Source organism: Oncorhynchus kisutch, linkage group LG25, assembly GCF_002021735.2.
Source record: "Oncorhynchus kisutch isolate 150728-3 linkage group LG25, Okis_V2, whole genome shotgun sequence".
Classification (NCBI taxonomy): Eukaryota; Metazoa; Chordata; class Actinopteri; order Salmoniformes; family Salmonidae; genus Oncorhynchus; species Oncorhynchus kisutch.
The window spans coordinates 10,500,111-10,522,917 of record NC_034198.2 but is presented as its reverse complement, the minus strand read 5'-3'; the positions used below and the strand labels follow the sequence as shown (position 1 = coordinate 10,522,917).

General features: G+C 46.7%; 1 protein-coding gene across 2 annotated transcripts in view; it reads right to left on the bottom strand.

Moving 5' to 3' along the window:
• The window catches only part of LOC109869969 (arf-GAP with dual PH domain-containing protein 1), a 48,509-nt gene that overhangs the window by 17,783 nt on the left and 7,919 nt on the right, over positions 1-22,807 (bottom strand). For both annotated transcript variants that reach the window (XM_031805120.1, XM_031805121.1), the window contains exon 2: positions 1,140-1,270. In XM_031805120.1, the coding sequence (XP_031660980.1) occupies positions 1,140-1,270 (131 nt within the window). The remainder of the gene's footprint in view (positions 1-1,139; positions 1,271-22,807) is intronic.

The following is a 22,807-nucleotide window of genomic DNA, read 5'->3' as shown; positions in this document are numbered from 1 at the left end:
AATGCAAAAATGTTTGGCGTAAAAGCAACACAGCTCATCACCCTGAACACACTATCCCCACTGTCAAACATGGTGGTGGCAGCATCATGGTTTGGGCCTGCTTTTCTTCAGCAGGGACAGGGAAGATGGTTAAAATTGATGGGAAGATGGATGGAGCCAAATACAGGACCATTCTGGAAGAAAACCTGATGGAGTCTGCAAAAGACCTGAGACTGGGACGGAGATTTGTCTTCCAACAAGACAATGATCCAAAACATAAAGCAAAATCTACAATGGAATGGTTCAAAAATAAACATATCCAGGTGTTAGAATGGCCAAGTCAAAGTCCAGACCTGAATCCAATCGAGAATCTGTGGAAAGAACTGAAAACTGCTGTTCACAAATGCTCTCCATCCAACCTCACTGAGCTCGAGCTGTTTTGCAAGGAGGAATGGGAAAACATTTCAGTCTCTCGATGTGCAAAACTGATAGAGACATACCCCAAGCGACTTACAGGTGTAATCGCAGCAAAAGGTGGCGCTACAAAGTATTAACTTAAGGGGGCTGAATAATTTTGCATGCCCAATTTTTCAGTTTTTGATTTGTTAAAAAAGTTTGAAATATCCAATAAATGTCGTTCCACTTCATGATTGTGTCCCACTTGTTGTTGATTCTTCACAAAAAAATACAGTTTTATATCTTTATGTTTGAATCCTGAAATGTGGCAAAAGGTCGCAAAGTTCAAGGGGGCCGAATACTTTCGCAAGGCACTGTATATATATACATATACATACATACATACATACATACATGTTCAAGAGAAAAAAGGGAACTGTACAGCACATTTTCTATATTTGCGGGTTACTGTCAGGTGTGGGCCTCAGATGTTCCCTTTATCACATATTGTCAGGTGGTTGCGGAAGGTGATATAAGGAATTGCGGGTGAATAAACAACTGACCTGCGCATCCCTATCAGACACACTACTGGAACTGACTGCGGGTCAGTTTTTGGCTTGCTCTAACATGAGCCGACTTAAGGACTTGGATGGCAAGATCTGATCTCAAATCAGGTTGTGACATGTAATAAATGTACTTGTACCAATGTAATGCAACACAATATAATGTACATGGTCCCAGTATCTTGGGAGGGGGTTACTGACCTCAACCTCTGAGGTGTCCCATATCTCCTGTTGAACAGACTTGACCCTGCTGATGTGGGGGATGCCTCTGTGGAGGAGGGAACAGCCCTGGCACACAAACACACCCAGAGTCACTGAAGCCCAGTCTGGCTCTGAGGAGAAGGGGGGAAGAGAGGGAGGGAGAGAACAGTGGGGATGGAGAGATATGGAGGGAGAAAGGGAGAGAGGAACCAAAGGGGGGAGAGAGCGTCATAAATGCGGTGCAACAGAAGGGATATGAGCTCAAGGTCCAAACTATAAATACTAAAAGTGCTGAAACCTGCAGTTCTGAAAGGTAATAGGTAAATGAAGCAAACCCAGTATAACTGGATAGAGCTGCATGGAGAGAGAAAGAGATAGGGAGTGTGTTTGTGTGTGGACCAAAGACGGCAGAGCTGCAGAATCGGATTAGTGGAAAACATATTTAGGCTTCGACACAGGAAATGAGCTAGATACTGCATTTATTCACTGATCAAAATCCACAGAGAGTATTAGAGCACTGTTCAACAGACCTCCAGGACATCGCTACACTCTATCACACACATGCAAGCATGTACGCACGTTCCCGCACACACAGCGACTACAGAGCTGTGACAGGCAAACACATGACAGAACCCTGCAGAAAGCACTGTGCTATGGAAAGAATAAACTGTCAAATTGCATTTGCCACAAACATGAAGAGGCCTGCACTTGGCCCTTTTTTGGGACACAACAAAGAGATGTTCATGTTTATAAGGATGGGTGTCCTGAAGATATGAGAGATGTTATCTCTCTACTGTGATAATGCATGCATTACACACACACACACACAAACACATGCACGCACATACACACGCTATTCTGAGAGAGAAATTGGCTGACTGAATGACCTTAGTGCAATTCCTGGATGAGTGCTCTCTTTCTAGTCAATGCATGAGCGTATTCAAGGCTTTCGAAACTCTTGACAATGTGAATGTAGCCCAATCAGCCAATACCTATTATGTGTATACACACACACAGTTGAAGTACATACACCTTGGCCAAATACATTTAAACTCAGTTTCACGATTCAGTTTCACAATTTAATCCTAGTACAAATCCCCTGTCTTAGGTCAGTTAGGATCACTACTTCATTTTAAGAATGTGAAATGTCAGAATAATAGTAGAGATTTATTTATTTCAGCTTTTATTTCTTTCACCACATTCCCAGTTGGGCAGAAGTTTACATACACTCAATTAGTATTTGGTAGCATTGCCTTTAAATTGTTTAACTTGGGTCAAACGTTTCAGGTAGCCTTCCACAAGCTTCCCACAAAAAGTTTGGGGAATTTTGGCCCATTCCTCCTGACAGAGCTGGTGTAACTGAGTCAGGTTTGTAGGCCTACTTTCTCGCACACGCCTTTTCAGTTCTGCCCACACATTTCCTATGGGATTGAGGTTAGGGCTTTGTGATGGCCCCTCCAATACCTAGACCTGTTCTCCTTAAGCCATTTTGCCACAATTAGGAAGTATGCTTCGGGTCATTGTCCATTTGGAAGACCCATTTGCAACCAAGCTTTAACAAGACTGATGTCTTGAGATGTTGCTTCAATATATCCACATAATTTTCCTGCCTCGTGATGCCATCTATTTTGTGAAGTGCACCAGTCCCTCCTGCAGCAAAGCACCCCCACAGCATGATGCTGCCACCCCCGTGCTTCACGGTTGGGATGGAGCTTGCAAGCATCCCCCTTTTTCCTCCAAACATAACAATGGTAATTATGGCCAAACAGTTCTACTTTTGTTTCATCAGACCAGAGGACATTACTCCAAAAAGTACGATCTTTGTCCCCATGTGCAGTAGCAAACCGTAGTCTGGCTTTTTTATGGCGGTTTTGGAGCAGTGGCTTCTTCCTTGCTGAGCGGCCTTTCAGGTTATGTCGATATAGGACTCGTTTTACTGTGGATATATACCTTTGTACCCGTTTCCTCCAGCATCTTCACAATGTCCTTTGCTGTTGAACTGGGATTGATTTGCACTTTTCGCACCAAAGTACGTTAATCTCTAGGAGACAGAATGCGTCTCCTTAGTGAGCGGTATGGTGGCTGTGTGTTCCCATGGTGTTTATACGTGCATACTATTGTTTGTACAGATGAACGTGGTACCTTCAGCCGTTTAGAAATTACTCCAAGGATGAACCAGACTTGTGGAGGTCTTGGCTGATTTCTTTTGATTTTCCCATGATGTCAAGCAAAGAGGCATTGAGTTTGAAGGTAGGCCTTGAAATTCATCTACAGGTACACCTCCAAATGACTCAAATGATGTCAATTAGCCTATCAGAAGCCATGACATAATTTTATGGAATTTTCCAAGCTGTTTAAAGGCACTGTCAACTTAGTGTATGTAAACTTCTGACACACTGGAATTGTGATACAGAGAATTATAAGTGAAATAATCTGTCTGTAAACAATTGTTGGGAAAATGACTTGGTGTCAAGCAACAAAGTAGATGTCCTAACCGACTTGCCAAAACTATAGTTTGTAAACAAGAAATTTGTGGAGTGGTTGAAAAACTAGTTTTAATAACTCCAACCTAAGTGTATGTAAACTTCTGACTTCAACTGTATGCATGCAAATTTGCATGTGCATACGTTTTGTGTTTGTAAATAATTTGTGTTGAATATCATTTTAGCTTACTTCGGCTCAATGTTTCTACTCAGTTTAATAGGTCCTGAGGCATTGAAACCTCCCATGAAGTTTAGAGGCAGTTTGCACAGCTGGCAAGACCACCCTCTTTGCAGATAATTCTGCTCTGACACCCAGTTCTAACAAACCACATTAACACATTGGAAAGCCCCTCCCAAACACACTGCAGCCTTATGCTCCACACACACACACACACACACACACACACAGTTAGAGTGTACGACTTGAGTCAGTTGAGAGCTAAGCGGTAAGGATAGAGTCTATTCTTGCATTTCCATGTACTCTTGAGATGCAGCAAAAGCTCAGATGGAGATACAGCCCCTTTCTAAGTGCTGGGGCAAGTACCAAAGAGAGAAACATGTGACATTGGAAGGGGGGGAATATAAAGAATGAGAGAGATGGGGCGGGGATCTGCTTTGTGTTGAGTTTGTCCCCTCTCTCCACTGTATCCCTTAGCTCTGAGTGCCCAGAACATGTAATCAGGGTGTGGCCTCATGTCCGTAAACAATGACTCCATCTCTATGGAAACAATATCCCCATCAGAACTGGCCTCCTTCTATAGCCAGAGGTGGGGTCACTAGGTGTATGAATCAGAGAGCGGAGGAAATCAAACTGACCACCAACAGAAAACACATGTGCTTCTGTCACTGGGATTTCCCACTTGACATGACTGTTAGTATCGGTAAGGTGGAAAACACATCCTCGTTAACACACATTGGATTCCCCCTGTGTGTGTGTCTGTGTCTGCGTGTGCACACAAGTTTGTGTGCAAAGCAGCGGACAGTACAGACAGGGGGGGGGGGGGCGTGTTTAATTAGTCAGAACGAGATAACAACTTAATTGATTAATTAATTGGCCGCCTTATGCCTACCCTCTCACGTTCCCTAGAATGGCTGATGTTTTAACCCCTTCATCACCATGGCATACATTATTTAGATTGCTTCAGCAGCTTTCACCACATTCTCTTCCTGCTTCTCTGGGCACTAGACAGAGAGCTGAGCTACGCATTGTTATCGTGCCCTGTGGTTGTGGATGTGTTTAACTATAGTAAACAAACAGAAATTTGACCAACTGTGTGTGTGCGTTCACGTGCATTTGTGCGTGTGCATGTGTGTCCGCACCTGGGGGTTCTGTGTTTGATGGCTTATTCGTTCTTACTCTGCGCTCCACTAGACGAGGTAGGTCAGGGACTAGTAAAGCTTAACAGTTTCTCTCTGCCTCAGCATTTGGATATTGCCCTTCATGGAGGGTACAGACAAATTCCTGTGTGGGAAAAGAAAATCGCAGTCATTCTCTGTGGGCTGTGGCCATTGAAGGGAAGCATCCTGATAAGAGAGTTGAGTTTGTGTGTGGGCCTACAATATCTGGCCTTATATCAGTAGGACCACACAGGGGAGACATTCTGAACATGAGCATAATACTGTATGTTATCATCAACGTGTGGAAGCAAATGGCTATCCCTCTGACAGTGGTACAGTACATCACTGGTGATATACACTAATTCCTCACTGAACATCTCAGTGCCAGAGGCGTCACTACAGAAACCCTGGTTCGATTCTAGGCTGTATCACCCCCGGCCGTGATTGGGAGTCCCATAGGGCGGCGCACAATTGGCCCAGCGTCGTCCGGGTTTGGCCGGTGTAGGCCGTAAATAAGAATTTGTTCTTAACTGACTTGCCTAGTTAAATAAAGGTTCAATAATTTTATTTTAATTAATTAATTAATAGTAGGTTGGTGACTGGTGGTTACGGGAAAGCAAGAGAGTCGCTTGCGTGATATGTAGCCTATGATCAGAGGTGGAGCCAGAGCGGAATCTGCCTGCCCATAATCATCGCTAGCTCCACCTCAGCTCACCAGCTGATGTAGGGTTTGGCGCATCCTTCTCACTGTTCGAGAACAGAACCCTCGCTGCTCTGCGCAACCATTTCTGCTAATATTCTGCTTAGCACAGTAGCCTATCCAGTCCAAGTGCAAATGCAAGTCACGAGAAGGTGAGTTCGAGTCACCAAGGGTCGAGTGCAAGTCAAGTCACAAGTCTTGAAAATCGGGACGTGAGTCCTGGAATCGAGTACTACAACACCGCCCTCTGCGGGTGATTTTCAGGAAATGCAATGATCAAAGTAAAAGGAAGGCTGTGATTGGTTACATTGCCTATTATGCCAATTTCTCCGTATAAAATGGGCCTTAACTTTAAAACTAGCAGAGATCCCTCTCTGGAACTTTGATATGCCCTTAGAGTATATTAATGTTCAACAGTATCATTCATTTGCCAAATTAAAAACAGTACATTGTTCATATTCCTGTTTATATTTTTCTATATTCATAAATTGGTGTAAAAATAATAATATTCAAATCAAAATACTACTCATATTACAGAGCAAGCATTAAAGATGAATATGACACCAATTTTTGCTTTGTAGCGTCTATGGATTAAACATTAGTCTTAAAGGGTAAGGCCAAAATGTCATAAATATGTGTATATGCCAACTTTGATGAATTATTTCTCAAATATGCTTTTAGATACAAATGTCAAATATACATTGATTGTACAAAACATTAGGAACACCTTCCTAATATTGAGTTGCGCCCCCTTTTTCCCTCAGAACAGCGTCAATTCATCAGGGCATGGATTCTACAAGGCGCCAAGAGCATTCCACAAAAATGCTGGCCCATGTTGATTCCAATGCTTCCCACAGTTGTGTTGGCTGGATGCCAAAGCGGTCATCAAGGCAAACGGTGGCTACCTTGAAGAATCTCAAATATAAAATATATTTGGATTTGTTTAATACATTTTTGGTTACGACATGATTCCATGTGTTATTTCATACTTGGAATCATACTTACAATGTAGAAAATAGTAAACAAATAAAGAAAAACCCTTGAATGAGTAGGTGTGTCCAAACTTTTGACTGGTACTGTATCTACATATCTGTATGTATTTAATTATTTATCTATGTAGTATCTAATTACTCAAACTTTAATAAATGTATATATGTATTCATTTATTTATTGATGTATTTCTTCCTCCAATATTATAATGGGGGGGGGGGGGGGGTGTCAAACATCTGTATCTAACACATCATCAGAGAAAATGACTTTACCCCAGTCCTCAGCAGTCCAATCCCTGTACCTTTTGCAGAATATCAGTCTGTCCCTGATGTTTTTCCTGGAGAGAAGTGGCTTCTTTGCTGCCCTTCTTGACACCAGGCCATCCTCAAAGTCTTTGCCTCATTGTGCGTGCAGATGCACTCACACCTGCCTGCTGCCATTCCTGAGCAAGCTCTGTACTGGTGGTGCCCCGATCCCACAGCAGAATCAACTTTAGGAGACGGTCCTGGTGCTTGGGTGCCCTGAAGCCTTCTTCACAACAATTGAACCACTCTTCGTAAAGTTCTTGATGATCCGATTAAATGGTTGATTTAGGTGCAATCTTACTGGCAGCAATATCCTTGAGTGATCTCCAGCCTTGTCCTCGTCAACACTCACACCTGTGTTAACAGGAGAATCACTGACATGATGTCAGCTGGTCCTTTTGGAGGACTTAAACTGTTTGAAATGACTTCACTATTCAGGTTATTTTGCGTATTGAACATTCTTGATGCAATGTAGAGCTTTACCTATGGATCTTGGGTCCATAGGGGTAAGTCCAAAACACAGCTGTACATTGCAATATGAATGTCCAATATGCACAATAGGTGAGGTGATTTCCCACAGTCAAAGTCCTGCAATAAGAGCTACAACACTAATATTTGTGTGAACTCTTCACAGCTGTATTCTGTGGGTGTCACTGAGTAGGCTGATACCCCATTTAATGGGCCCATGATCCTTAGGTAAGGCTGTACATTGCAATTTGAATGACCAATACGCACAATACTGACTGGCGAGGTGATTTCCCAGAGTCAATGTCCTGCAATATGAGCTACAACAGTAATATCTCTGCACACTCTTCACAATTGTGTTCTGTGGGTGTCACCGAGTAGGCTGATAATTGATCCACAATCCATAAGTAAGGCTGTTAAGTGAAATATTAGTATGCCCCCAATGCAATTACGAAGTACAATACATCCACAGTGCGATTACAACTGATTTGTCCTTTTTGTAAAAATTAACAAATGATTGTCTTTTGTTGAATATATACATATATATATATCAACATGCCAATTTTCTGAGTAGGGCACCGATAAATGGTGTCATATCTGGCATCTCGATGGATACTGAGGCTTCATGGTTTAAGATGAACATGCAAGGAATAGTTGATTCACGTCACTTAATCTGCACTATGAATGGGAAGGAGGAAAGCCTTTCTGTATTCTTGATGTTTGATGAAGAATTTCCCCTGGCCCATTTTAAGCTGGGATATGAGATATGCAGTGCAAGCTTATGTAAAAAAAAAAAAGAAGCCACTTCAATGTCATAAATGTAAAAAGTCTGGCCAACTGAATACCATTGTTGAAGAGTCTGAGGAGGCACGGTGTTGCAATTGTGATGGGAATCACATTCCCTGAGTGCCCTGTTAAGGTGAAGAAGGTCAAAGCAGGAAGGATCAGGGCTGTCGAGAAGGTCTCCTACGCAGAGGCAGTGAAAATTGTCGAAGCAGTGAGTAGAGATGAAGCTATGGCAGTGGATGCTCAACAGTCTGTGGATGTCAGTCAGTTGAGAGATCCTGAAACACCAGTCGTGTAGAAGGTTGTTTCTTGTTTGCGTTTATTGTACAGGTGATGAATTGTACATTACAAAAAAAAGAAATCATTGTGAAAGCAGCTAAAAGGTTCTTGGAGCTCCAGGATTTCATGACTCAAATATTGCAGGGAATACTGTCTGAAGATGCTTCCCCCTTTCAGGCCCCAAAGCCTGTGTAAGGATCTGAGTACATTTGACGACGAGAAAATATATATATTTTTTAAATAATCTATTTTTTTCATTCTTTTTTCAAATTCTCTCTGTTTTTACCCCACCCAGTAGTGGCAGCAATACACCTTTTGGGATGTATTCTGCCAATAAAACCTTAAAGAAGAAGAATGAGGCATGTGGAGGCATGCATCGAAAACTTGGGTCAGCTAAGCTGCTATATAATTGGTAGCTATATTTTAAAGACTAGCTAGTTACTGTGTATTTGAACGTTTTGGTCAAACTACTTTGTTCCCCTGCTGGATTATTGATGCCTTTGTGACAAAGTTGACAAGACACTCCTAATGTTACTACAAATACGCTGTTTTTAGACAATTTGGCTGATTTAAGAAGCTTGTGCACATTTACATTAGTGTTTCATTAGCAAGTTAGCTAAGTTACTGACTGACTAAGCTAATTCTTATTCCTGTTGTAGTTGCATTTCAGGTGGAGTGGCATTGCAGACAGGCCTGCATGCAAATTATCTGAGTAGTACTGATTTTAGGATAAGTTTTGCATACACACCGAGTACAATTACATTGACAAGGGGGAGGTTATCCTAGATCACTGTCCCTATGCTGAGACGCTATGTGATTATGGGCCTTGGAAGAAATACCTTGCACAGCAGTCCTTTCACCACAGGATCCTAGAGCAGGAGTAGGCAACTTGGTTCTAGGAGTACTGCAAGATTTTGTTTCAACTAGGCACCACAGCAGGGGTGTGTTCAGTTCACTTTCCCAAAACATTCTTGTATGTTCTTGATCAGACTTGGAGATACGTTTGCTCCGTTCGGTGGGTGTGGCTTGAAGCAATGAGTGAAGTATTTAAAGGGCAGTGGTGCATTTTGTACCCCCAACCCCTTCCCATTTTTCAACGTGTCCCTCAGTACGGCACCGTTTCTGTTCAATTAAACATTCTATTACATTTGTATGTACTGAATGCAGCGCTGACCAACTGAGCTAATTTATCAGTTCAGTGATTGTTACGGTTTTCTTCCGTCGAACGAGAGTTGGACCAAAATGCAGCGTGGTTAATACGATACATGTTTAATGACGAAATAAACACGACAATACAAAAACAAGAAACGGAACGTGAAAACCTATACAGCCTATTTTTTTAAATAAAAAATAATTTATTATCTTCAATACCATTCATTCTTTACAACTCATAATTTTCATACATACTCAAATAATGGTATTTTAATTTAACTAATTTAACTAAACAAAAACCCCAAACAAAACCTCAGGGGAGCATCTTCCCTCCCCGTCACCCTACAAACTACCTTTCCCTATCTCCCCATCCCTAATCTATCCCCTTACAAATCTAAATGACACCCAGCCCTAAACCCCCCTTCCACCTCTCCCGAGCAGCATGCTGCCCCCACTTCCTCTCCTCCCTCTTCATCCTCCCCCTCAAATCTCCTTCCACCCTCCTCACTATCCCTTCCACCCCCCAATCTCTCCCTGTCTTCACCATGTTCTGCCTGGCTTCCCACAGCCCCCGTTTAAAGAGACTCATGAGAAGCCAGAGCAGAAACCTGTCCCTATCCGTCCCTCTCGCTCTCCCTACACCTCTCTCTAACCTGGCCCACGTCAATCCAAAATCTCCCCTTACCAAACCTAACAACACCCGTGCCCTAGCCCATACTACTCCGGCAAAGGCACAGTCCCAAAAGACATGGCGCACAGTCTCCTCCCTGCCACAAGAGGATCTTGGACAGGTGGGGGATTGCACCAAACTATACCGGTACATGATGGAACGTACAGGCAAGCACTTATGGAGGCTCAACCAATTCAGGTCCTTGAGCCTGTTGTCCAGACCCCGCGCCTGCATTCCCTCCCAGACCACTTCCGAGATGCCCACTACAGGCGCCGGACTCCCTGCCTTTCTGACCTCCTCGTACAGGTGCCTGTGATCTAAACCTACTCGGGCAACTTCAACCTCAGGGTGCGCACGCAGCCACTTGGCCGCATGACCAAAGTGCCACGGCAGCTGTTCCGCCCGAGGACCCGTGTTAGACCACACCATTACGCTTCTCGCCTGATATGAGAAGAACACCCGCAGGAGGTAACCGGACGGGTGTATCACTGGATGAGCAAGCTCCATTAACAAGAAAGAAACCAAAATTGCGTCCAGCTTGAGGGGTAAATGTGGTACCCCCCTACCTCCTTCCCCGATGGGACAGAGCATTGCGTGCCCTGGCGACCCACTCGCACCTGCCACTCCACATGAACTGAAACACAAGCCTCACTAGAGGCCTCCTCAGACAAGCCGGCAATGGGTAGATGTACGCCAAATACAAAAGAGACGGCAACACATCCACCTTTAGGACCAGGACTTTGCCCATAAAAGACAAATGCCTAGCCTTCCACATTGCTAGCTTCCTCTGTACCACTGTGATACGCATGTTCCAGTTTAGCGTCGCTGAGCCGGAGGTCTCAAAATGGACCCCAAGAATCCTCAGGGCCCCCCTCACAGAGAGAGAACCCCCCCGGGCACATCCGTTCTACCGCGCCATCTTCCGAAAAACTTGACGGAAGACTTTGCATGGTTCAGAACCGCTCCCGACGCTCGGGTGAAATCCCCAAAGATGGCAAGGGACCTTGTCAGGCACGAGTCCTTGCACAGCAGCAAGGAAGTGTCGTCGGCGTACTGCGTCATCTTAACACGCAGCCCACCACTTCCAGGGATCAACAAGCCTTCCACCCCTGTTTCTGCCCTAATGGCAGCCCCCAGAGGCTCCATGTACAGAACGAAGAGGAGAGCCGAGAGTGGGCACCCCTGCCTGACCCCAGACGAGAGGTCAAAAACGTCACCCAAGTGACTATTTACACTAACTCGGCACCCCGCTCCGACATATAATGTACAAATCCATCCTATGAACTTCTCCCCAAATCCTAATCGACCTAACACTCTGAATAAAAAGGATCTATTCACGCGATCAAAGGCTTTCGCCTGATCTAGCGCTGCTACCATTAAAGGCAGTCCTCTATCTTCAACCCAAGCGATGGAGTCCCTGATTAACTGTAGGTTCCATCTAATAGAGCGGCCCTCTACCCCGCACGTCTGATCCTCATGGACGACGTAGGGAAGGGCTGTGCGCAACCGGTCTGCTAAAACCTTTGCAAGTAGCTTGTAATCTACACACAGCATGGTCAACGGCCGCCAGTTGCCAAGGTCTGTTACTTCCCCCTTCTTATATAAAAGTGACAGCACACCAACAGCCATTGATCCCCCCCGGGACCCCCGTCTCAAGGATGGCCTTCAAGACTTCGAGGACCACTGGTCCAAGTATACCCCAAAACTTGAGATAAAACTCAGCCGGCAGCCCATCCATCCCAGGCACCTTCCCTTTTCCCATCCTCCTAAGAGCGCTCTCAACCTCTTCTAGTAAAATCTGGGCCTCCATCACTTCTCTAATGTCCTCCGGCAACCGCCTGGACAAGTGTTCTAAAAACACATTTCCCTGCTCTACATCTATTTCCCTTTCCTTAAATAAACCTTGGAAATGATCAGTTGTCACCCTGACCATATCCTCTGGTTCTCTAACTATACTACCATTTTCTTCCCTAATGCCATGCATTACCTTCCTACTCTGTCTGGCCCTAACCGACTTAAAGAACATAGCGGAACAAGTCTCATTGTGTTCTAGAAAGCCACTATGCGCACGCTCCAGGAAAGCTCGAGCCTTCCGCTCCTGCAACTCCCTGAGCTGCGCCTTTAGGGTAGCGGATCTCTCCCAGTCAAACGACCCGCCGAGGTTGCCTGCCTCATACTCGAGTTCAATTAACCTTTGGATACGATCCACCTCCCTCCTCTCCTCCCTTTTTTTCCTCTTGCAATACCCTATTATAAAAGCCCTAATCCTCACCTTAACTAATTCCCACCACTCTAACACCCCCTCGCACATGGACCGGAGGCCTTCAAGCCTCCAAAATAAATCATAAAACCCGTCAACAAAAGCCTGCTCCTCCAGCACATCCCGATCTAACTTCCAGTACCCCCTACCAAAGAGGCAGACTGGCGACCCCACCTGCAGGAGCACCCCGTCGTGATCCGAAAAGAAAACAGGCAACAGCCGCCCAGACAGCTTACCCAAAGACCTGGGTACAAAAATATAGTCGAGCCTCCGCTCAACCCCCCTGGAGTTGCGCCATGTAGGACCGGCCATTTTCGGAGTAGTGTGCAGACCACCATCAACCAGACCATGGCAAGCCATTAGCCTGGTAATGGCGCCTGCACTGCTATCCCCCCCTATTCCTAAATCTGTATTAAAATCCCCCCCTATCACTAATTTCCTATTTGTGACACACAGGGGCGTCAGACAGTCCACCATCTCCCTCCTGTCTGCCACCACCTGTGGCCCATACACCACCACTAATCTAAATTTACAATCCCTTATCGTGACATCCACCCCTATAACCCTCCCCTGCATTACCACAAAAGAATCCTCCACTTTTACCTCCCTGTGCCCACACAAAATCCCTACCCCCGATGAGTGCACCCCCCCAATACCCCAAACCGACTCCCCCTTGTCCCACTCCCTCTTAAACCTACTAACATCCCCTCCATCCCTCAGGTGAACCTCCTGTAAAAAACAAAAATCAAACCCCACACCCTCCAAATAACTAAAAACCGCCCTCCTCTTAACAAAATCCCTTAAACCCCTTACATTTAAAGTAACAAAAGTAAAATTAGACCCCATGAAAGAATCAAATAAAAACATGTAATACACTCAAATTCTAAACCCAGACAGAAAAAAAATCAAAAACAGGAGACTCACCCGATGCTCCCCTGCTACATATCTACCGGTGAAAACACCATCCGTACTCCCGACATCCCCCCCTCTTCCTCCATCTCACCAACCCAGGATGCAGGAATAGTGTTTGGCTCCGGGGTGCCCTGCACCCTGGGTCTACCCCCACAATCCTCCCCCTCCCCAGTGCTGCAGCTGGATTGGAAAAAAATCGGGGAGGCTGAGTCCCCAACAAAAAACTCCCCACCTCCTCCTGTACCCAGTCCTGAGTCTTGTTAGGTGTGTCCCCACCCAACAGAAGTTGAGGGCCTGGGGAAACCAGCAGCAACCCAGAGGTTTCTCCCACCCCCATCACTCTCTTGGCCATCCCCTCCCTCTCACTGTCGGCCAATCGCACCCTCCTCTTCATTCTCTTCTTTGGTGATGGTGGCAGTGGAGAGATACCACCCCCCCCCCCCCCCCCCACCAGCTCCTCCACCATACCCCTCATCTCTTCCACCAGGGCACTTTCCCCCCAGTCCACTTGCTCTTCCACCGTCTCCTTCTCCAACACTCCTCCCTCGCTTTCTTCTCTCTCATGCTCCTCCACTCGGTTGCCTTCTTCCGCCGCTTTTCCTGGTTCTCCTACTCCCGTGCCTTCCGTTTCCTTCTCTCTTCCATCTGCCGCTTCTTGCTCCTCCTCCTTCCTTGCGGCCTTCCCCTCTGGACCTGTAGTCTGGTCATGAGGCTTCCTTCCTTCCCCTCCTCTTCTTCCCCCATCCCCCGCTCCTGCTCCCCCCCCAGCCGCAGACGCATATGACCTCTGACGAGCCGGGCACCCCCGCCACAGGTGTGCTGACGAGCCACACCCGTGGCACGCCTTAGGCTTGTCACAATCCTTCGCCTCGTGTTCCTCAGATCCACAAAATCTGCATTTTCTTGTGCTGCACGAGGCGAATATGTGGCCGTAGGCCATACAGCGCCTGCAAAATGGGGGCTGACGTGCATAAAACAACGTCCCCCTGTCAGCCCCTAGGGAGAACATAGCAGGAGGATGGAGGTAGCCACCATGTCCCTTTGGGTCCTCTCTGAGGAGGGCCTGGAAGCCTCTCCTCCCATTCCAAAACCCAAGGGAGTCTTTGAGGTGCCTTGCTGAGGAGACGTTATCCATGTATCTCCCCAGAAAGGCCCTCACCTCTTCATCCTTAACGTATGGGTTGTAAATGTTGACAGTTACAACCCTAAAGTTATTCTTCGCCAGGCTTGTTATTTCATAGTGGCTCATCGGCCTCTCGCCTCCCACTGCTCTTGCCCTTCTCAGGATATCATCGTGTTTCTCCTCTGTATATAGTGCCACGTCGTATGCTCCCTCCAACGAGTTGCCTTGGAAACAAAACACGTCCTTCACCGTCAGCTTTAGAATCCCCTTCAATATTATCCTTCCAAAAGTTTCCCGTCCTAAAGGCTCCAACTCCTTTTCTCGTTTTCCAAGCAAAACGAATCGTGTTGGCCAGCCCAATCCCAGGGACCGACCGTGTTGATGTATTTAGCACCATCTCCGCAAGGAGAATGGCGCTCGTTCTCTTCTCTTTCAAAACAATGACAAATGAAAATCCAAAGTGACTGAGCCTATTTGGTGCAAACTAACACAGAGACAGGAACAATCACCCACGAAACACCAAGAATATGGCTGCCTAAATATGGTTCCCAATCAGAGACAACGAGAATCACCTGCCTCTGATTGAGAACCGCCTCAGGCAACCATAGACTTTGCTAGAACACCCCACTAAGCCACAATCCCAAAACCTACTAAAAACCCCCATACATAAACACAACACAAAATAAACCCATGTCACACCCTGGCCTGACCAAATTAAATATAGAAAACACAAAATACTAAGACCAGGGCGTGACAGTGATTGCCTAAATGCAACACACCTGGTCTTCCAGGCACTTCCCCTTTCCTAGAGGAGTTAGTCAATGCTTATGAATATTGAATATGAATTTCCATATATCAATGACACCACACAAAACATTACATAATACAGAACCTTAGTAGACAAAAACAACTTAAGGACAGAACGATGTAATTTTTTTTAAAGGCACACGTAGCCTACATATCAATACATATACATTAACTATCTAGGTCAAATAGGGGCGAGGCATGGTGCTGTAAGGTGTTGCTTTATCTGTTTAAAAAAAGGTGCCATGCAATAATGGCTGTATATAATACTGTACACTTTCTTGAATTTGTTCTCGATTAGGGGACTGTGAAAAGACCCCTGCTGGTATGTCTGGTGGGCTAAGTGTGTCAGAGCTTTGTGTAGGTTGACTATGCAAACAGTTTATGATTTACAATACATTAATATTTCTTGTGAAAATAAGTGATGCAGTCAGTCTCTCCTCAACTCTTAGCCAAGAGAGACTGGAATGCATCGTATTTATATTAGCCCTCTGATTACAATGAAGAGCAAGATGTGCCACTGTTCTGGGCCAGCTGCAGCTTAACTAGGTATTTCCTTGCAGCACTCGACCACACAACTGGACAATAATCAAGGTAAGACCAAACTAGAGCCTGCAGGACTTGCTTTGTGGAGTGTGGTGTCAAAAAAAAGCAGATCATCTCTTTTTATTACGGACAGACCTCTCCCCATCTTTACAACCATTGAATATTTATGTTTTGACCATGACAGTTTACAATCTAAGGTAACACCTCAACGTGTTCAACAGCCACACTACTGACGATGCGCTCCCCAAATTTCACCAGGCTCACTGTTCATTAACTCTTGGAAGTGCTTGCACAAAGGATAGTAACATCTCATCCTGTGTTCTTGGAATCTGAATATCTGGACTTGTCCAGTGACTGCTGAGAAAGATCAGCTGACAACAGGGGAAAGTCCTTGTGGCGGCACGGAGAGACGGCTGACAGGAGGGAATAGACCCCACTGGGACAGTCATGGGGTAGCTTCCCATTTCTGTAGTTTCCCATGCGTCGCAGTATGTTGGAAACACCCGCTTTAGCTACAGAAAGTCAACATACGAGAATACCCCTAGAGTCTGCGAGAGCGGAGGCGGAAGATGACTCATCGGCTGACAACATGGTAACGACTGGACCGGAAACGACTACGAGTAATGAGAGCACAGCACAAGAGAACACCACAGCAACTGTCACAAGTTCTGCTGCAACAGCGGGCCACAAACAGATGCAGGTATGTGTCTGTGGTTGGAGGAAAGTTACATCACACCATGGGTTGAGGATCCACCAGGGGAAGAAGGGGTGTTTGGGTAAAGAGAGACAGAGGCCTCGCATTGATTACTTTCTGCGAAAGCGATCAAATCAGTCGAATGAAGCACAGCAACTGGACGCAAACCATAGTTTGCAGTGCATCAGTACCACTGTCATGGAGGACATAAACTGAAGCACCGAAGTAACAACTGAGGTGGAACCAACAACAGTAGTGGAACTCACCGAGCCTCCCAGACCTGCAGTCGAGAGGAGACTACCAGGGCACAGACCATATGTGAAGTGGCCCGGCGCCAGTGACAAGAAGTTGTGGGAAACAGTGAATACTGACCTTACCTTGACCCTCTAGAAACTTCGAGGCACAGTGGAGAAGAAGTTGGAGAGGATGGGGGACATTATCTATGAGTACGGGACAGAAAGATTTGGAGTGGAAGAGGCAAAAGGCGGGAGAAAGGTTCCAACCCCACCAGTTTCCAGGAGGCAACAAGAAATCAAGCGCCTCGTTCAAGAAAGGCGACAGCTTAAGAAACAGTGGAAGAAGGCCTCGGAAGTGGAGAAGGAGGGCATAGAGGCACTTCAGGCTGATATCAAAACCCGGTTGGCATCCCTCCGTAGAGCAGAGAACCTACGGAAACGCAGAAGGAAGAAAGAACAAACTAGAACTCGATTCTATAAAGATCCCTTCAAGTTCCTTAAGTCTCTTCACGAAGGAAAAAAGTGGAGCTCTAAAAACAACAAAGAAAGACCTAGAGGAGCACCTGAGAACAACAAACTTTGACTCAAAGCAACATGAACATCTGGCCATCCCATCAGATATCCCACCCATTGAACCCCCGGAACATCATATTGAGACCAGCCCTCCGACATGGAAAGAGGTGGAAAACACAGTTCGACGGGCAAGAACAGCATCAGCCCCGGGGCCAAATGGAGTCCCGTACAAAGTGTATAAGAACGCACCAGACGTCCTGAGGTTCCTCTGGAGGCTTATGAGAACAGCTTGGAAAAATAAGATAATACCCAAAGTGTGGTGTAGGGCAGGCGGGGTCCTGATCCCTAAGGAGAAGGATGCAGTGAACATCAGCCAATTCCGCCCAATCTCCTTACTGAATGTCGAGGGTAAAATCTTCTTTAGGGTCATTGCCCAGAGGATGGCCGAGTACCTGCAAAGGAATGCGTACGTCGATACATCTGTACAGAAGGCAGGAATATCAGGGTTCTCTGGAACATTCCAGCATGATCTGGCACCAGATCCAAATGGCCAAGGTGGAGAAAAGGGACCTCCATGTAGTCTTTCTCGACCTCGCCAATGCATTTGGCTCTGTGCCCCATGAACTCCTGTGGTCTGCCTTCAGATTTTTCCACATACCGGACACCATCACAACCCTGGTGAAGTCGTACTTCCAGGATCTGCAGTTCTGCTTCACCACCTCATGGCAGTGCCTGAATGTAGGTATAATGGCAGGATGTACCATTTCTCCGTTGGCATTCATAATGGCAATGGAGGTTATCATCAGATCCTCAAAATGGGTTGCTGGTGGACAGCGAGTCGACTCTGGTTTCCGCCTCCCTCCACTCAGAGCCTACATGGACGACATTACAACATTGTCCCATGCACCAGGAGACTGCTCAGAAAACTCGAGGAGAACATCAGCTGGGCCCGTATGAAGATTAAACCATCCAAGTCACGCAGCATCTCGATTGTGAAGGGAGTACTCTCTGACCTGAAATTCTTCATCAGAGATGACCAAATCCCAACAGTGTCTGAGCAGCCAGTAAAAAGCCTTGGAAGGTGGTATGATGCAAGCCTGAAGGACAAAGACCAGGTGCAACAGCTGCGCAAAGACATCAGTAGTAGCCTACAGTCCATCGACAACACCCAGCTACCTGGAAAGTTAAAGGCCTGGTGTCTGCTACCCCGGGTGTTGTGGCCCTTAGCAGTGTATGAGGTTCCAATCTCAACAGTGGAGAAGATGGAAATGGAGATGGAGATGGTGTCCTCAAGCTGCCCCTCACCAGTCTAACAGAGGAATTCAAGTGTTCAAAAACCAGGCTCCAGATGACACTGAATGAATCTCGAGACCCAGTGGTGAGCAACAACGCGCCGACCTTGGCAACTGGGTGCAGGAAAAGCAGTCCAGGAGGCAACAGCAGCCCTCAGACATGCTGACATTGTGGGTTATGTTCAGCAAGGGAGAGGAGGCCTTGGGCTAACTAGCCGTGCTGCTTGGAGTAAGGCCACTGCACCAGAGCGGCGGAAGATGGTAGTGCAGGAAGTACGCCATCAGGAGGAGGCTGCAAGGTGGGCCAAGGCAGTCTCTCTTTCCAAACAGGGACAGTGGACTCGATGGGACAGTGTGGAGAAGAGGAAGATCAGCTGGAAGGATCTGTGGGCCATGGAAGCGAGGCGGTTGAGCTTTTCCATCAGAGCAACATATGACGTCCTTCCAACTCCAGTTAATCTTCACCAATGGTATGGTGAAGATCCGGACTGTGCCCTCTGTTCCATGCCAGCCAACCTCAGGCACATTCTCACGGGGTGTAAAACAAGCCTCACCCAAGGACGCTACACTTGGCGTCACAACCAAGTCCTTAAAAACCTTGCATCCGCCCTGGAGGACAAGCGAGCTGCCACCAACTCCCTACCACCCCCAGCAGCATCACACCCCTTACGGACAAACTTTGTCCGCGAAGGGGCTAAACCACCGAAGCGCGGCTCGACACCATTAGAGCGAGACCAGCTGCGCTTGGCCCGCGATTGGAAAATGCTAGCTGACATTGGCCGGCAACTTGTGTTTCCTCCGGAGATTGCAACCACCACCTGACATGGTGCTCTGGTCCCGTTCGCTCAAGAAGGTCTTCATCATTGAGCTCACAGTACCCTGGGAGGACTCAGTAGATGAGGCTTATGAGCGAAAGCATCTGCGCTATGCCGATCTAGCTGCCGAAGCACGGCATCATGGCTGGAACACAGAAGTCCGACCAGTGGAGGTGGGCTGCAGAGGTTTTGTGGCAACATCTACAACCAGACTGCTTAGAGACCTTGGAATTAAGGGCCAGAGCCAGCGTTCAGCAATCAAAGCTGTATCGGAGGCGGCAGAAGGCAGCAGTCAGTGGCTCTGGATGAAGAGGAAAGACCCCAGCTGGGCCCCGAAGTGAGAGGGCCAGGAGGTATGCGGTCAACAATGCTTGACTCAGGGAGGAGGACGCCCCTGCCATGCATAGTCCCATGGGATGTTGGCTATCATCAACAAGGCAACTCCTATGACTAATTGGGAATGGGACGCAAGCGTAGGATTGATCACCCTGTCGCTGGCCGCCTTTGGGGAGGGTGTATAGTGTGAAAGGCCGAAACACCCTAGGAACCAAAGGTACACTACTGACGATGCGCTCCCCAAATTTCACCAGGCTCACTGTTCATTAACTCTTGGAAGTGCTTGCACAAAGGATAGTAATATCTCATCCTGTGTTCTTGGAATCTATTCAATACAGGTAACGGCTTTCCTCTTCTTCTGAGGAGGAGGAGTAGCAAGGATCAGACCAATACGCAGCATGGTAAGTGTTCACCTTGGTTTTTTAATAAGAACACTGAACAAAAACAATAAACGACAACGTGAAAAAAACGAAACAGTTCCGTGTGGAAACAAACACTGACACGGAAAATAAACCCCCACGAAACACAGGTGGAAAAAGGCTACCTAAGTGTGATTCTCAATCGGAGACCACTAACGACACCTGCCTCTGATTGAGAACCATACCAGGCCAAACTCAAAAACAGTACCCCCCCCCCCCCCCCCAAGGTGCGGACTCAGGCCGCAAAACCTGAACCTATAGGGACTGACGGCTCTGGCAGCTCCTGGCTGACTGACGGCTCTGGCAGCTCAGGACAGACGGGAGCACCTGTAGGGAGGAGACGGAGAGACAGCCTGGTACGGGGGACTGCCACTGGAGGTCTGGTGCGTAGAGGTGGCATCGGATAGACTGGACCGTGAAGGCGCACTGGAGGTCTCGAGCACCGAGCCTGCCCAACCTTACCTGGTTGAATGCTCCCCGTAGCCAGGCCAGTGCGGCGAGGTGGAATAGCCCGCACTGGGCTGTGCTGGCGAACCGGGGACACTATGCGTAAGGCTGGTGCCATGTACCCTGGCCCGAGGAGACGCACTGGAGACCAGATGCGCTGAGCCGGCTTCATGGCACCTGGCTCGATACCCAACCTAGCCCGGCCGATACGAGGCTGTAACGCACCGGGCTATGCCTGCGCACCAGGGACACCGTGCGCCTCACGGCTAAACACGGTGCCTGCCCGGTCCCTCTCTCTCCACGGTAAGCACGGGGAGTTGGCGCAGGTCTCCTACCTGACTTCGCCACACTCCCCGTGTGCCCCCCCCCCCCCAATAATTTTTTGGGGCTGTCTCTCGGGCTTCCAGCAGCGCTGCCGTGCTGCCTTCTCATAACGCCGCCTCTCGGCTATCGCTGCCTCCAGCTCTGCCTTGGGGCGGCGTTATTCTCCCGGCTGTACCCAGCGTCCCTTGCCATCCAAGATCTCCTCCCAAGTCCAGGAGTCTTTAACCCGCTGCTCCTGGGTACCACGCTGCTTGGTCCGGTTGTGGTGGGGGTTTCTGTAACGGCTTTCCTCTTCTTCTGAGGAGGAGGAGTAGCAAGGATCGGACCAATACACAGCGTGGTAAGTGTTCATCTTGGTTTTTTAATAAGAACACTGAACAAAAACAATAAAACGACAACGTGAAAAAACCAAAACAGTTTCGTGTGGAAACAAATACTGACACGGAAATAAACCCCCACGAAACACAGGTGGAAAAAGGCTACCTAAGTGATTCTCAATCAGAGACAACTAACGACACCTGCCTCTGATTGAGAACCATACCAGGCCAAACTCAAAAACCAACATAGAAAAACAAACAGACTGCCCACCCCAACTCACGCCCTGACCATACTAAAACAAAGACAAAACAAAGGAACTAAGGTCAGAACGTGACAATACCAGGTTCAGCGAAGGTCTAGAGCTTAGGGAATGATTTGTACCAAATACAATGCTCTTAGTTTTAGAGATGTTCAGGACCAGTTTATTACTGGCCACCCATTCCAAAACAGACTGAACCTCTTTAAGGGCATCGTTGATCTTGGCTTCATAATACAGCTTCTTCTTTATTGTTGAGTTTAGTCACTTAATTTCTCAATTTGCAGTAAGTCAGCCAGGCAGATGCGCAGCCAGACTTATTAGCCATTCCCTTTGCCCCATCTCTTTCAACCATATAGTTTTACAATTCCTCATCAATACATGGAGCCTTAACAGTCCGTTTCTTAATAACAGGTGCATGTTTATCAATAATTTGAAGAAGCAATTTCATAAATTCACCAAGTGCAGCGTCTGGATGCTCCTCATTAAATCACATCAGACTAACAAATATTTGTAACGTCATCCACATAAAATGGGCACGATACAGCTTAAGAACAAAGTTCTACAGTATTAGTTCAAAAGTGATCGAATCATGTGGATGATCTTGTCCATGTAGTGTTTGTACTGTAAACACCACGGTAGGTTGATTAATAACCTGAACCAGATTACAGGCACTGGTTACAGTGAGAAGCTTCCTCTTGACCAGACTACTTGATGAAAAACCAATCAATATTCGGGTCCCCAAGAAATTTGACCTCTGTTTACATCACAGACTAACTATCAAGCATTTCCCACACATTATTTAGATACTGACTGTAAGCACTTGGTGGCCTACAGCAACACCCCAAAAGAAAAGGTTTTAGAATAGATGTGCCAAGTGAACCTGTTACCACAACACTTCAATAACAATTGACATAAGATCTTCTCTAAGCATTACAGGGATATGGCTCTGAATATACATTGGCAAGAATTAGAATAATTATGTGAACCCCTAGGCTAATGACTTCTCCAAAAGCTAATTGGAGTCAGGAGTTACCTAACCTGGAGTCCAATCAATGAGATGAGATGTTGTTTAAAGCTGCACTACCCTATAAAAAACACAACATTTGAGTTTTCTATTTTCAAGAAGCATTGCCTGATGTGAATCATGCCTCAAACAAAAGAGATCGCAGAAGAATTGTTGACTTGCATAAAGTTGGAAAGGG